This window comes from Ambystoma mexicanum, chromosome 13 (assembly GCF_040938575.1).
Source record: "Ambystoma mexicanum isolate Mex_15411 chromosome 13, UKY_AmexF1_1, whole genome shotgun sequence".
Lineage (NCBI taxonomy): Eukaryota > Metazoa > Chordata > Amphibia > Caudata > Ambystomatidae > Ambystoma > Ambystoma mexicanum.
In genome coordinates this window covers 689,105,544-689,121,957 of record NC_090938.1, presented here as the reverse complement: position 1 = coordinate 689,121,957, position 16,414 = coordinate 689,105,544, and the positions used below count along the sequence as shown (strand labels likewise).

Sequence of the window (16,414 nt, the reverse complement as noted above, 5' to 3'; positions counted from 1 at the left end):
GCCTAGATTAAGAATGAAGAAGGCTCGCTTCTTCTCTTCGCTGGTGATGTCACGTGTCAAGATGCTCAGCTCAAATAGCTGGGTCCAGAGCTCCCACCGGAGTCCTGTGTGGGATCCAAAGGGCTGAAAGGGTTGCATGAATGTTCCTTGTGTGGTGTCCAACCATGTACTGGTGTCGGGATTCCGGCCTTGTTGCCTCTGAGGTGTAGTCGCAGTGCCGTCTGCCATGTTGTGAGGTGTCCAGATTGTGCTTGCAGTGCCTCCTAGCTTGTGCAATCGTGGCTCGCAGTGCTCTTGGGCTGGGGCTCTCTTGCGTGGCCCTACCTGTGTGTGTGGTGTGTGCGGAACCTCCTTGCTGGTGTGGATGCAGGCTGGGACTTCTGCTTTAAGTTGTGCCTTGGCCGCCTGCCGTGGGTGTCTCCCCGGTGTTGTCCTGGCTTTGGAGTGTTTTTCAGGGCTTTTTAGTAGTTCTACCCTTGTGTTATGCTGCCACCATGTGGACACGTGGTCTGGAGTGCTGTCCTGCATTTGGGGCCCTGTGAGTGCTGCTGCTTGTAAGGCACTTGTGTGCTTGTGTGTCGCATGGAAATGGTGTGGTTTAAGTTTTTTTTCTCCCATTGCTGCGCACGTGTGCAGATGGCGCACTTACTTCAAGAGAGTTTTTTTTTCTTCTGCAGTCTCCCTGCCGACGCCCAGGCACCTGGCGGGAGGGCGTGATTCCAATCAGCGGGCCCTGGGGGTGCCTGGGCCGCAGCGGCAGAGCGTTCAGACTCCTTCTGGCTGCATTGACCGCCAACATGTTGCTGCTGCTCAGGCACCTCCAGGGGATGGGTGCGACACGGGTCAGCAGGCCCTGGGGGTGCCTGGAGCACGGTGCGTGCGGGTGCAGAGGGGCCTTGTGGTGCATGGGGTGCAGAGGGGCAAGGCCTGCGGATCTCGTGGAGTGCAGGCAGGATGCACAATAAGAGGCTGAACACACTTGCTCTGTGGTCAGAGCGGCAACTGACCTTTGCAGGCTTTTCCTACACATTTATTCTTTTGTCCACATGATGCTTATCACGTGGATATCACACTGTCCTTGGCTGGGCAGGGTAGGCTATGAAACCAGGGCTAAGAAACCAGGAAGCGCTCAGTACACTTGGGTGTACACCTGGGTACACCTTGCATCTCAAATGGCCCAGTTGCCCGATTGGGCAAGGTGCGGCAAGATGCAGCACGGCACTGTGCTCCAACACACATCGCTCTACGGCTCGCCACTGGTCCTCCCTTACAACCTCAGAATGCACTCACTGCTTTACTCTGGGCCACTGGTAGGCAGAGGGAAAACGGGGGGGGGGAGGTTGGGGGACATGCGTGCTCCAGAGTCCTGGTTTTCCTAAGTTACTCAAATTAATTTGATTTTGAGTTCAGTTACCTGGGTAGGCACCACTTCTCCCCTTTCCGCTATCCAATGTCCTCCAGGCCTCTCACTCACATTTAGTTTTAGCTTTTTTTGGAAACCCAGGCTCCCCAAAAACTCCCCCTGCCAGTGGGGGAGTTGGGGAGATGAAACTAGTTGAAACTAGTTACAACAGAAATACGAGCTCAGGGCTCCAGGCTGCGAGCTGCGTTGGTTATCAGAGCAAAAAGCGAAAAAGCGTAAAGCAGGAAAAAGCTAGAGGAATGCACCTAACAACATACGAGGCAGAGTGTCAAGTCGCATAACAACTACTCTGAAGCTGCCTCGGACACTGCAAAACCCAATAGTACGTTGTGTGTCTTGCAGGAACAGAATGTTCCCAGCAGGCAAGAATAATGACCCCCCACTCAACCCCACTTACACCTAGGTTAACTTATACCCTTACCCCACCTATTTCATAATAAAAAAGTACAACAATTTCGAAAAGAATGCGACCAAAAAACTCAGTAATTTCTCCTTTGTTATTTCTGCATTCAGTTATTTCTACGGATACACTTCTGAAATAGGGTACACCAATCAGATTCAAGCCCTTGACTGTCGGTACAATTCATTCAAAGCAGTGGCACTGACCACAAGAGACACTGTTGAAGGGGGCAAAAGTCGTTGAAATGGGATGAAAGGTGTGTCATAGCTGGTACGTTCAGGTGCTCATAACCTCATTGACCATACGTAGAGCAGACCATAACGCTATTATCGCTTACACTTGTCATGTGTCATTGCCTGTCATTCACTGGGACATTGTCAGGTGAATGCCAATAAGAAAAGTTATTGACCCGTTATGCAGTGAAAAATCCTACATTTAGCTAATTCAATGGAATTTTGAGAGTTTGAAAGACATTTAGATTCCTCAGAATGCAGTCAGCAACTATTCATGCGAGGATGATGGCATAAATCCGTGGACGGAGACATTGGCTCCTTCTGTGCAAGCGGGCCCAAAAGGAGCTACTGTATATACAGGACCAAGAATACAAAACAAAACCCCATAGGGGGCGCCGGACCGATCAAGCATAGCCTTAAGAAAGACCTTCGGGTCGAAACACATGTCGGCTGACCACATGGGACAGCAAGAATCCCACCCTCACCATGATTGGGTATAACCCAAGTAAATAAACAAACATGCTACAAAGCAGCACTTTCCAACAAAACACAAACCTGGTGGAAAATACATTTTTTCAAATATTTTTAAGGCAAGGTATCCAGCTAATTTTCGACTTTATACCAAACAAAGGAGGTGTGGGCTACACCTCAGCCAAAACCTGTCACCTTACCGCAGCAACAGAAACTAAGGAATCTCATTATCAGAGCTCAGCAAGGTTGGTTCCATTCTAGAGCCCAAAGAACCCCCCCCGTTCAGCAACGATTGGTACGTGCTAGTCTCAAATCACTCTCCGGACACACACACCACTGAATGCACTGGCATGGATCAGAGGAGAAAGTACACAAATGCTGATTGGGAGAGAAACAAAGAGAGGGAGAAGTTACAGCAGTGGCACATTCGTGGGTAACAGCTTTATAGACACTGCAAATGGTCATTTTTGTCCCGTATGAAGTGGGATCTCGTCTGCGGCTCGCCCTTGTGAGTCTTTTGAGTGGTAATACCTTGCATTATTGGCTTGCTGTTAGCTCATTAATGCCTGATAGAATAGAGGTACTCAAAACATGAGACTGTACTCTGGCTCCATGATATTAATGCATGCAGTGGCATTTCAGTAAAAGACGTGAGCAGGTCTCCTGAAGCAGAGCGAACACTAAACTTTTCTTATGTTTTATGCCACCAACCTTTTGATTTCTTCACTTATCTTTTCACAATTATTCTATTGCTCTGCCACACTCTTTCGAATCCATGTCCCTCGCTTAGCCCCTTCAAAGTCTATTTTCAATGCTTCTATTAATCTCCTATAGCTTCTTTACCCTAGTGACTCAATTTCTCTGCCATTGTCTTCTCTTTGCTGGCTTTTGGTTCACTCTCGTCTCAAATTTAACTTTCTCTCTCTCTTATCTTGAAATCTCTCTATGGTTTTGCGCACTCTTATCTTTCCTCTCTTGTCTCTTTATTCTCCTGCACGTGTTCTTTGTTCTCAATTTCTATCATCAGTTTCTCAACCCCCTTTCTCCATTTGTCCTGATAGCCCTGCATATGGGAAACCCATGGGAAACCCTTTTTGCCAATTCAAGAGACTTTTCTTTGCTTTGTTTTGAAGGCAGACATTTTCAAGACTTAAGACTGAACCCACAATCGAAGATTTAGCTCATCCGTCACTTCCCTGAATGTTGCCGGGCTTTGAAAGAAGGGGAACATAAAGGGAGGGTGGATTGGTGTTAGGAAGAGGGGAGTGATATGAACTGCATCTGCACATTATTTGTATATCATGAAATGATTGTCCTTAACATTATAATAAAGAGAGGAGCAAAGATCCCACGCTAGTGTCTTTGTGTGTTGTTCCCACTTCACTTTGTCACAAGTGGTAGATCTAAAAAAGTGTCAGTGTTGAAATGTTTTACTCTTACACTTTTAGGATCAAAGCTTTTCAGTGTGGATTATTGACTGGCAAAAATATTTCAAGCGGGTGTCTATGTCTGGTACAGTCACTTCAACCAAAAGCATCCATCTTTGGTATCCTCTGGCATATGCATCTCTCTCCTTTCCTCTCTCCTCTCTTCTCTATTCCTCTCTCTTCTCTGTCTTCACTCTCTTCACTCTCTTCTTCTCTCTTCCTCTCTCTCTCCCTCCCCCCACTCGCAACACAGAGCTACAAACGTTAAGAGGCAAGTGTCAAGAGGTGGGGATGACAAGAGGAATGACCAAACTGAACATTCATGACTCTGATTCAATGGCTCAAAGCAAGGCTCACAATAGATGCATTGCTAGCGACCTGCTGCTTTCTTTTCACTCCCACCTCCTCCACTGCAGCGTGGGGGATGCAGAGATGAGGAAAGGGAAGGTCAAGCATTTGCTTCTCCTACACCTGCGTCATCGGTTGCCGATCCTTAGGAATAATTGCACAGAAGGCCTCCTTCTTGTAAAAGAAGGAATATCACAATGTAATGCCAGTTTCAGGCATGCAAACGGGGGTCCTCTCCCTTTGTGTGGAGTAGAAATCACAAATTGTCTAGGAAAAGAAAATCTGCTCTCTTCTCGAATCATCCTGAGTTCACGCCGTCTTTGGCATCCTGTGCATTGCATTGCCGAACAACCAACGTATTTCCCTTGGTGGAAAGTCCAAGTAGGACAATGTCAGTTCCACATAGCATGCATCTGCCTGGAAGGCCATATTCACCATATCCCTAACCATAGCTCAGCCCTTCCGCTGCTCAGAGCCCTGCCTTATCCCTACATAGGTGTTTTCCCTATCTTTTTCCAGGCCACCTTTGTGCGCGACTACTTACCCCATTATCCTGCAAGAGACGTCGCATGGTGTGCTTCCTTTTCAGTTGATTCTTCCGTCTGAAGCAGACAATGCCAAGGAGGATGAGAACGAGCAACAGGAGGACCCCGACCACACATGCCACCACGGAGGTGATCAGACTAAAAACACAAAAGGAAAAATCAGTACAAGGAACGGGGGCTAGCCACAGGGTGAAGGGAGAAAGCCTACGGTGAGAGTGAGAAGAATCAGCAAATGGACCATCTAGAGACACACCATTACACAGGTCACTGGAAGTAAAACACGGGAGAAGAGAAGTAGAGAGCCCAGGCTGACCAACAAGGCAGAGCCACAAGGTGTAGAGTGAGGAGAGCAAGGACAGAGAGAGGAGAGCAAGCAAGGGGCCACGCAGAGAGGTGGCATAGAGTAAAAACAAGCAACAATGGTTATGCATGTAATACTGTTGGTGAGTAGTGTGGTGGAGGTGCTGTGTTCAGGCCCAGAGGAAACATGTCATAGATGAGATGATATAGAATTACATACCTGGGTGTTTGATCCACAGGACAACCATCTTTGTCCAGATTTGTGCACCTAGAGATACACAAGAGAGAAAGACAAGCAATAAAGCGACACCGAGCATGAAGACATGCACAAGAAGCACCTGCAGCTTCTCTGTGTACTCACGAGTGGGTGCAGTTTGTTGGGCAAAGCTGGCAAATGCCGTCTTCATCCGGGTACTTCCAGAACGGCACAAAGGAGTCTCCTTTGACCCCGCTCGGGCACTTCTCCACACAGTTGGCGCCATCTTTATAGTGGGCGCAGGAAATGCACTGATCAGCACCCTGTGGAGAGCAAAAGGACCATGTGACAAGTGTCCTCTGCACACAAGTTGCAGAGGGTGTTTACATTCCATACACCTTGACCCCTGACAAGCGCGCTAGAGAGTACTGTTCATTGTACATGTGCAAGATGCAGAGGACTTTCACAGGCAAAGGCATTCTGGTAGAAACATATTTCCTCTATGAATGTTGGAAAAAGAAAAATCGTTTGCCTCCTGAATTGCTTCCATGCCATGCCTTCATGGGAGCTAGACGGAAAAGATGACCTTAGCAGACAACTTTATTTGAATTCTTTTTGAGAAATGCTACTAACTATTCCTGAGGCAATGCTGTACCCCAATGTAAATTACAGGGAAATTCTGACAGCGAGAAGCTCATTTAAGAAGCGATAGTCTGAGCCCAGGCAAACACAAAGCCACTCACTCCAGAAGCTTGCACTGATCTGCCCACGAGTGAAAAGCAAAAGGCAAAGAGCTTGTCAATGTCTATTTAACAGTGATACGTCAGACACCCGGAAAGCTACCAGGCACACACAAAAGAAGTGCCACAGGCTGGCACATTGAAGATGCACCCTGGCACACTGGCTTTCTAGGTAAAAACAATGGAGTACAGGTAGATAACGGCTAACACAAAGGTCTGTGACCACAGTGTAGGTATTGAGAGAGTCTGGCACAGACAGTAGTCCAGATTAGCCAAAGATGGGAGCAAGGGCTAGTGGAAAATTGAGGTCTACTTCCTCTCACACTGCCCCAGATATGAGGAGGCTGCAAAAAGAAAAAAGATACTACAAAGAAATCTGCTTCACAAAGAAACTCCAATATCCTGCATGAAGAAAACACAGACAGAAGAAAAAACAGCAGACTACCTAGAAGCATCCAATGCTTGCAGAAACTGAGGTACCCACAAATAATGCATTGTATAGTATGATGCTTAACATGCAATATTTGTGTCACCATGATTGGTGCCAATAAAGCCCGATTGAATTTAACTGAATAATTGGGATCCACATCCCAGGAATGCAAAATAAATTTGGAAATCGGAATACAAATCTACAGGAACGCAGCCTGCCACCTGGATCCAAACACCTTTGCCCTGCGAGCCCAGTTCAGGGCTTCGCAAGCCACCTAGAAACAGGTCCATGTAAGCGCGCGCTGAGGCTGGCACGGCAGAATCTTTCTATCGGTCAGACGCTTCTCCAAGCAGAGAGCTGGGGGCAGATTTATCTCCTCAGCTGGGGCCTCCCTCTGGAACAGCCTCCCTGCCTCTCTCAAACTTGAGCAGGACCACCTCCGGTTCCGGAAGCAACCAAAGACCTTCCTTTTCTCTTCCGCTTTCTCTATTCCTCTTCCCTGCTGATGCACCTGACTGCTCCAGGCACTGGTCACCTGGTCACCCTCTGAACACGGGCCAAGGCTCTTGCATGTCCAGTTGCCCTCACACTACCTCCGGGGTCCCCAGCACTTAAGGGTCAGTATCTGCAACCCTACAGTCCCTTCTCTCTGCACCTATGAGCCACCCGCTGGCTGCACTTGTGAGTTAACGGCACTCACTCCTTCCCCATCCCCCCTGGCACTTCTCCTCTTCCATCTTCCCTGCACTTGCGCAATCTGAATGACACAAGGCCTAGTAAGATCGATATTTTGTCCTCCCTTTGTTTCCTCCTTCTTGTCTTCTCGCGCCTAGAAACACTTGTGTACAGGAGCGTTATAAATGCCAAACCATATCATCATATCATATCCACTGAAGACCCATTTCTTTCTATTTAAAGCAAAGGGAAGTGGGATACACAAATGATCTTAAGCCATTTGAACTCCTCCTGTCCTCATGAGAGGGAAGGTGGAGCAAATGACGAGACTGGACTCCTGACCATCTCAATATGCATTTCCAAATTGCCAGTGGGATATCCTTGACATTAACTTAGCCGAGTTCCTTCCAAATTAGATTGATAACCAATAACTACACTAAAAAATTAAATCTACAAGCACAAACTATAACCCCCAAACCCTAAATAACAGTATCAAGTTTTTATATTGCGCGTCATGCCATCAGTTTGTAAACTTGTAATAATGGGTGTAATTATCCAAATTAATGATGCTCAATTTATCAACCTCAAAGGATTAAGGCTACATTGACCTGCCAAGATGAGTACTTGCAATCTGGAGGCTGGCCCCAGGTCTAAGGAGAGTACTTAAATCATTTTATCCAATCATCTAAATAAAATATGAAGAACCCTTCTTTTGTCCTTTTTACCACCATTTTAGAGGCACTGATCTGTTGAGAACACAGGGAATCTCTCTTTGAAAAGGCCCAGAACCCTCAGCAGCCACTGTAGGCTGGGGGAGTGGGGCTACATCCCCCAAAATCCTCACCCACCCACAATATGACCCCTGCTGCCTAAAACCTCTTACCCACCTACGATACAACCCCTGCTGCCTTAAACCTCTTACCGAACCGAAGCATGATTCCGTCCCATTTTGGTGCAGACATTCCGCGTGGCAGGGCAGGCATCGGCTTCCGTTCATGTGCTCCCGCTGGTCTCTACGGAGAGGAAAACCACCACACAGGTGATGAATTAACAATGAGGAAAGCCTCATCAGGCACAAGTTCTAAACCCCATAAATATGCTAACATGCTCACTCGCACCCCTCCCACCATCACCATGCAGCCCCTGGAGAATATTAACTTTGTAGATAGTATTATGGAGGAAAACTGCAATAAGGCATGTAGATGGAAATGCAATTGTAAGTCGACATAACGTAATTAAGGAATGTCCTGTGCATTTGAAAAACTAAGGCCTTGAATAAGTCGAGAAATGGAAAGCATCTTGGATAATGTGTATTTAACCATAATGGAAACGAAAAGCTATGCAAATAATTATGCATTTATTTACACATTTAAATTTGCAGCCCCAGCACAATTATTTAGAAAGGATGCGTTTGCCGCCAAATTGTATTAAGCATTCACTGATAAATTGCTTTCACACGATGACTGCTAAGAAAGTGTTCAATGCTTAATTGTAATCATCAGTGGCAGCGATATAGTTAACTTTGCATAGACCTAGTTTCAGGCCTTGGGTGTGGGGGACAGCCTGGTTTCACAGAACAAGACATTATGCTAATTGGAGACGGTCAGCCCCCACTGACGGCATCATTGGACTAGTCCACTTTCCTTATTCAAACTATTTGAAATTTTACAGGTATCTCGGGAGGATAGCTAAGCGGCAATGGGCTCGCCTTGGAAGCAAAACGACACGGAGCAACACAGGTTCGATCCCCGGGTCTGCGCTTAGAAACCTCTGGGTATTAAGTGTGTCATAACTGACCTATCATGTCATATCATATCCGTGTCTCTGGTCATTTGTTTCTTGTCTGTGTCCTCTGCAGCGCTGTGAATTAAAGATTCACCAACTAATCTCAACCCAAATTATTATTAGCTTTTGATTTACGCAACAGTACCCTATAAATTCTCAAATCTAATCATAAATGAGAGGCATATTCCCAATCTCACTTGCACCAAAAACTCTGACATTGCCACCCGCAGAAATCCCAAGGATATTTGTAATCTACCAAACTCCAAGGCATTCCGGGTTTCATCCCCTCTAACTTCCAAGATAAACCCAATCTCTCCAACGCCAATTTCTGAGATATTTCCAATCTCACCCAGCCCAATCTCTAGGACAATCATGATTCCACATCTGCCAATCTTCAGGGCATTTACATTCCCACTGCATGTAACCTCGAGGTTCTTTCAGATATCACCTGCTCCAAAAGCTGGGTCATTTCCAATCTCACTATTATCGAGTTCTAGGACAACTCCCAATCTTTTCACCCCGTTGCCCAGCTCACTAGATAATCCAAATATTGCCCACAGCAATCTCCTATATATTCCCAACCTCAACTACGCCAACATCTGGGACATCCACGATTTTACCAACCTTAAGATCTGGGATATTTCCAATATAGCCTCTACCAAACTCAAGGACATTTGGATCTCACCAACTTCAATCCCTGGAATTATACCAATCTAACCCACTCCAATGTCTGCAATATTCCTAATCTCACCTTTAGGACATTGCCAATTTAACAGTAGATCTGCCATGAAACAACAGAATAACATCACAGCACTTTTTGAGACTTCCCGATTGGCCCATCTAAGTCAGTCTAATGCGAATATTTCCCCCAAAACAAAGAAATATGGCTGCTTAACTCAAGCTCTGAGCATCGCTTTGCAATCGCCTGTGAAAAGCATGGATAATGTTATCTCGGAAGCCCTCATTAATACCAACTTGGGGGACATGACATCTAATACTACTAGTAGCTGGTAAAGCAAATTATACATGACCTGGATAAATGTGAGAGCGTTCTGGATTTTAATGCCTGAATAGCCTCTTTTGGCACAATTATTCCCCAATCAGACAGTATGGATAGGGACTGTCAAACCGATTACTGTTTAGACTACCCTATGATATAGGAATCTAATAAAAAGGTAGAGGTCAGTTGTCAAACATCTCCGAATGTAAATGTTATATGAGAAACCTGAGGGTATTCTCCCAGCTAGACCCCGGGAAACCCTCATTCAAGTGGCCAGGGGAAGGCTGGCGCTCTCAGATCCCAACCCTGGGGGTGGATGAGCAAGGGAGGATCACCTGGATAGGGGAACCTGGGGCTATGCTCAGGGGTTTGCCCCAGGTGAGACGCAGTATTACACCAGAGAAAGAGATGAGGAAGATGAGGTCCCCGAAGCTTTTATGGGCTGTATTAACTCGACCTCCCTTCCATCTGATAAACTTCCTTTTCAAGAATCCATCATCCCCTCGACCTCTGATGAATCCATTACTCACACCAATGCATTCAGAAACCATCTTCCTCAGAATCCTCGGTTTTCTGTTCCCCATCAGAATACTCCCAATTCTTCCTCTTCCCGTCCCTCTGATTATTGTTTTCTGCACTCTCAACCTGTTCAGATAGAATGCTACCATTCTCACAAACCCCCTTGTTTATTTCGCAGTCTGACTTATTCCCGTTTATCCCGCAAATCCTACCAATCCCATCCCTCTGATCATCACTTTGTAAATTTCCAGTCAAAAGAGACCAACGACTACACTTCCCATCATCCCCTATGTTCGATTCTACATACCGGTGATTCTCATCCTTTGCACAATCCTTCCCTATCCTGTAGCGTAAGATACTCTGACACTCCTACCTCCCAATTTTCTGACATGAATACCTTTTTACATAATAGCAACAGACTTGTAATAAACCTGTGTACCTGATTTGTCCCAACTCGAGTGACAGGCAAAGTCAGGCAATTAACTGAAATCACACCTGACGGCCCTTCCTTTTCCCCACAGGGATAAAAGGTGGAGCAAGCAAGCACAGTACGAGCAAGGTGACCATGACAGACAGCACGATGAGACGGCTAACACGCAGCAGTTGACGAGAAGGAGAAAGGCAGCAGGAATCGAGAGGGTGGCGAGGAGAGAGGTGACCTTCTCCTTTTAGTCCAAGGCCTGCACAGGCTTCGTGGAAGAGAGCCTAAGACTGCGAACAATAGCACAAATGTCCTGCAGCAGATATCAGTGGTACACGGGGCAAACCTATGCCGATAAGCAGGAGCGAGGGAATCTCCCGAGCCTGTGGTACACGCCTTGACTCCAGGAAGGCAACAGCCAAGCGGTTAATCACAGCTGGTAAGTCGAGGGGCGAACCGATAAGAACCAGGCTATGCTGAGTAGGAATCGCAAAGTGGCAAGTTTTGAACCAAAGCTGATAAACTTTGAATGAATTGTAAAAGGGGAGACCAGCGGCAGAGGGAAACCGGCACCACATGGGTGCTAAGTCAAGAGACTCAGGTCGAGCCCCATAGGAGAGAAAACTACAGATACCAGAAGGCCTTAGGAGGGCCAGCGGAATAGGTCAAAGTGGTCATAGAGCGGGTCAAGCAAAATCCCCACAATCGAAAGACTTTGATCTACAAGCACTGTGTAAGAAAGGGAAGTGAATCCCAATGATACTGAACAATTGTGAATGTGAAAGCAAGAGGGGTCTGAGCCCAACCGAGGGAGATCCAGGGGTGAAGCCGTCATTCAAAGTTGTTTGATAAAGCATCTGTGGTATATTTTGGAAATACAATACGTGAACAGTCAGCGCCAAGGAAAGGAGGACCCAGGGGTGAACCCATCACCCAGTGAACATTGGGAACTAACTTTTCATTTGTTTAAGAAACCGTTGTTTGGTTGGTTTATAGTCAGTATTTCGAATGACATTTTTTTCGAATGTCAATATGTCGAAAAAATGTTGCCGAAAAAAAATATTTAGAATTTCTTTTTTTGTAATTTTTTTTCGAAATGGGGGGTTTTCCCCAACCCCCCCCTTTTTTAACCCCTTTTTTAACTTATGAAACCCAAAGAAAACCCCATGCAAATTAATAAATAATACATTCGAGAAAAATAATTCGTCAAAATGTTTTCGACATATTGGTAATTCGAAAAAATGTTTTCGACATAATGACCGGATACCCATATCAAGCCCGAAAGCAAGAGACTTTCTAAGGAAACGAGACTTGGCCATCGGCGGTCCTGAGAATAGCCATCGGAACTGTCATCTCGTGCTGGAGAGGCCCGAGACCATACTGTGCTCCAAGTCTCGTGCTGGAGAGGCCCAAGAATATAATGTGCTCCAAGCTCCCATCTTATCCTGTGTCCAAAACGTGGGGGAAGGGAGACCCAGGCTGCTGCATCCTGACGTATTATTTAAAGACACTTCTTTCTTTTCTTAAGAACTATCTCACATGCCTTTTTGTATTAGTTGTGAGGTTTGGCAATAGGTTTCTTATTATAGGCCTTTTTGATTTGACAACACCACTAGGACTGCCTTATTTTTCATTTGATTGTTGAAGATTGCTCCCATCCTAGATTTAGATTTAGAATAGGCGTTTATCCAACCTGCATACAGAATGCATTGTTCAATAAGCATCCTTGAACTGTGATCACTTGCGTCTGTCTTACTTGTTGTCACCATGAGTTTTTCACAGATCGTTTACTGGTCATAAATGATGTACCCTTTGGAGATATTAGCAGACCTTACTCTCCGACTTAGCTCTGCCGCCTGGGTTTATCGTTCCAGAACATAAGGGGACCATACATCAGCCTCAATCAGTGATCTCTAGATGCTCGTTGTCGAAGCCCACTGGATTTCCTGAGAGTAAAAATGTATGTTACAAAATCACGAATGCCAGAAATCATGGACCCATACCTATAAGGGATTGGTTGCAGGTCAAAGAAATGTTCTACTCATGAATGTTAATAAACCCGAAAGACATGAACCGAGAGATGCTCTGGAGAATAAAGTTATGGCCTGGTTGCGTCCATAAGTTGGAGAAAGCTGTGTTATGTGAGGTACGCATGATATCACAAGTAGACACTGGCACAAGAGCTGCACGTTTCAAAACCCTTATTGATTGTTTAAAAGGGGTTGGAAAACTCCTATCTTGCCCTATAACTAAGATGGGAGTATTCTCGACCATCAAATAAAAAAAACAACTGTCCATGGCCTATACTGATAAACCTAATGCCTGCCCTATTTCTAATACAATAAATGTGTAAAGGGACTGTGTAATGCAAAAAGGAAAATCAGTGTTAAAAAGAAATTGTCAGAATGGCTGAGTAAACTCCCTTCCCCACGTTTTGTAGCACAGTATAATGTGGCACTCTTGGATGTTTCTGACACAAGGATGCAGTTCGTTTCGTGGAGGCCTTCCATGAAAAGTCACTAGTTTATCCGCTGGACCTGTCGATTTTCACTCTAGACCAGGTCACCTTTTCACTTTTAATACAGTTCTACAAAAGTTTGTTTCCTTCTGGTTACCAGAATTCAGTACAGGTTTCCTTCCGCCGGGCTCAAACCTTTCAATCACAATTTGTGGGGGTTCCCCTCCCCAAGCTTCAATAACACCTTCATATGCTTCCCTCCGTCAGGCTCAGGCCTCCTTTCACCTTCCTTCAGCTGTCAAAGACTTTCGAAACTGCAAGACTTTTGCTCTTACCTCGGCATGACCTCTTCGACCTTCGTTCCTCAAACATCACTTTTTCTCTCCTTCACCAAGGCCTCTTGGTAAATGTAATTTCAAGCACAGTACTTATTTCAAAGTTCAAAGATATCTCCCACATCCAGGTTTCCCTCTGCTGGGATCAAACCGAACAGTTCACATCTTGCATCTCAGTTTCTCTCTCTTTCCTCTGCTTCTACTGCATCAGACATTTCACAGAGACTTTCGATTGGGCAATCTTCTTTCACCAGACCACTCTGTTACTTTGTATCTTTAATTTATAGTTCTTTACAATGCTTTGCATTCTCTCGCGTCTTACCGGCACACGCGCAACCTTCATTCGTCGGATACTATTGCCATCAAGTTTCATGAACACAGACCAGACTTTCATTGCTTTCATCAACTCACCGGCTGTGTTAATTATTTTCGTCTTTCGCGGCTTTGACCCTGAAGTCAAGGCTGATACCACAACTGCTGATGCACCTCCCAACTCTGCCGTTCACCTGGGAGGGTGGCTTGTATAATTGAAACACAAAAGAGGTTTGTCTATTGTCTCTGGCTTGGCTTCCTTGTGCAACCTTCCAGGAACTTCGGAGGTAACAATCTCTCGCCGGGGTGTCCAAGGTTTCTCTGTACCTCGGTTCCGTCCCTCGGCCTGTCGCTCTGCTCCGCCTGGTTCGCCGTCGTCCTGAAAGAACTGCCCCTTATCGTGCCTCACCTTGCTCGCCTTCCACGCCTTGCTCAGAGTGTGTCTCAGTGTTCCACTTTTTAACCATGTGGGGAGAGATAATCGGTAGCAGGAGTTTGTAATTAAGGTCAAGTGCCTGACCCTGCCAGAGCTTATTAGTGGGACATGTCCAATGTATTGCATGGGTGGTACTCCTTTCAGTCTCAGACCTCCTCTTCCTCGGCTCAGTGTTGGTGTAGGAAACAGGTAGGGAGGATCTGGGATTTTGGGATGGGACAGGGGTATTTGAAAGGAGGGATACCATGTCTCGCCATTGGGCATTCCACCCCCACTCCCCGAGGAGACCGCTCACCCAGGTGACCCTCCCGCACTCAGGGGCGGACTGGTCTATAGGGAACTCTGGAGATTTCCTGGTAGGCCTCTGCACCCTGGGCCTCTTTTTCGTGTGGTATTTCTAAATTTCCTCATAGGAAAAGCATTGAGCTTGCTGAAAATGTGTAATATGGGGTCACTTTGAAAATTATTTCCAGGGCCTCTTTTGGTTCTCAGTCCACCCCTGCCTGCACTTGTCCACCCCATGGTCCGGATCCAAAGGCGATATCAGTGCCATGGCCACCTGAGTAAGGGATCCCCGGGGTCTACACCCTCAGGTTTTTCACAGTTAGGACTTATGATCTTAGATTCCTGCAGAGGGTCCATATCAAGGAATGGTCTTTTACGAATGACCTAGACTGCATCGTTATCGGCTGTGGACGTAGTAACCTTCCTTCTTTTTTGAGTTTCTGTCGTAAATTGGGAACGCTGAAAGCAAATACGAATTTGCAAATTATAACTGCCTGAAACTTAACTTTCTCTTCTGTATTTCTTTGAGCTTTGTCTGGTTATACATGTTGTAGCGCTGATGGGCGAGTTCGTAATTAATAAATAAATAAATAAACCATTCCCTCCCAATTCCTACGATATTCCTATTTTCACCTACACACACACTTCTGATTTCTTCCGAAGCCCACTTTTAACTAATTTAGATGATGGTTTACCTTGCATTGATATAGCGCCTCCTGCCATAATTCATGGCCTTGAATCGTTGTGACAGTCAGAGAGGCCAGAGGAGCTTGTCTCAAGCCCTGGCATATTCCCACTCTCACTCCCACCAAACTCTGGGACATTGTACTTCTCCAAGATATTCCCACTCCCAAGTCTATTCACTGTTACCTCTGCAATCATTGGAATAGTCCTAATCTCACTTGCAACAATGCACAGAATGAGTGCAACTTGATCTGCATTAAACTCTGGCATATTTCCAGTCTCTGAGATATTCCCAATCTCTAGGTTAAACAAATCCCCAGAATATCCCGGCTTTAACCCATGCCAATCTCAGAAATAGTTTTCATCTCTCCTGCAAAAATGTAAAGGATATTCCCAATCTCATCTGCACTGAAATCTCAGGCCTTCCTAGTGTCTGTGGCACTCCTAATCTCACCACCCCTCAACTGCACTCTCCGGCGCCACCAGCCATATAAACATTCCCTTTAAATGGCTGCACACAACTCGCTATCAATCTGCCGATAAAGCCGAATGAGCTAAATTTGAAAAAGGAGACTTGCTTACATAGAGGCACCTCCTTAGGGTTGGGCATGCTTAGACAGTGGGTCAGTCACCTCCCATAAGGAGGACAGGCATGCAGGCCTTCCATAGCAACTGGTTTGTCTTAAAGTCTACTGGTTCCTCTGTTGGCCAGTCCACCTCTGTACCCTGGACAATCTGCAACAGGACATGCATTGATCAACAGCTCTGTCCACCTGGAACAACTATCCAAGGGGTGTACTTTTGTAAAATCTCTACACATAGGTGCATTACAGAACCTGAATGATGGACAGTGCCTTTAATGATGCTGGGGAGGATTACTATAGAAATAATAATCTGTTCCCAGAATCTAACCGGCCAGTAACAGCTTGGGTGCCAAGTTATGCTGGGGCCCTTAATGTTAGACCAGCTGGTGAAGCCCAGGGAATGGGTT

At 45.9% G+C, this 16,414-nt stretch overlaps 1 protein-coding gene across 1 annotated transcript in view; it reads right to left on the bottom strand.

Annotated features, from left to right (window-relative positions):
• Positions 1-16,414, bottom strand: part of ERBB2 (erb-b2 receptor tyrosine kinase 2) — a 343,410-nt gene that overhangs the window by 59,967 nt on the left and 267,029 nt on the right. Inside the window, exons 14-17 of the mRNA XM_069634737.1 lie at positions 8,111-8,201; positions 5,509-5,666; positions 5,368-5,415; positions 4,847-4,985 (exon numbers count right to left, since the gene is read on the bottom strand). Of these exons, the coding sequence (XP_069490838.1) occupies positions 4,847-4,985; positions 5,368-5,415; positions 5,509-5,666; positions 8,111-8,201 (436 nt within the window). The remainder of the gene's footprint in view (positions 1-4,846; positions 4,986-5,367; positions 5,416-5,508; positions 5,667-8,110; positions 8,202-16,414) is intronic.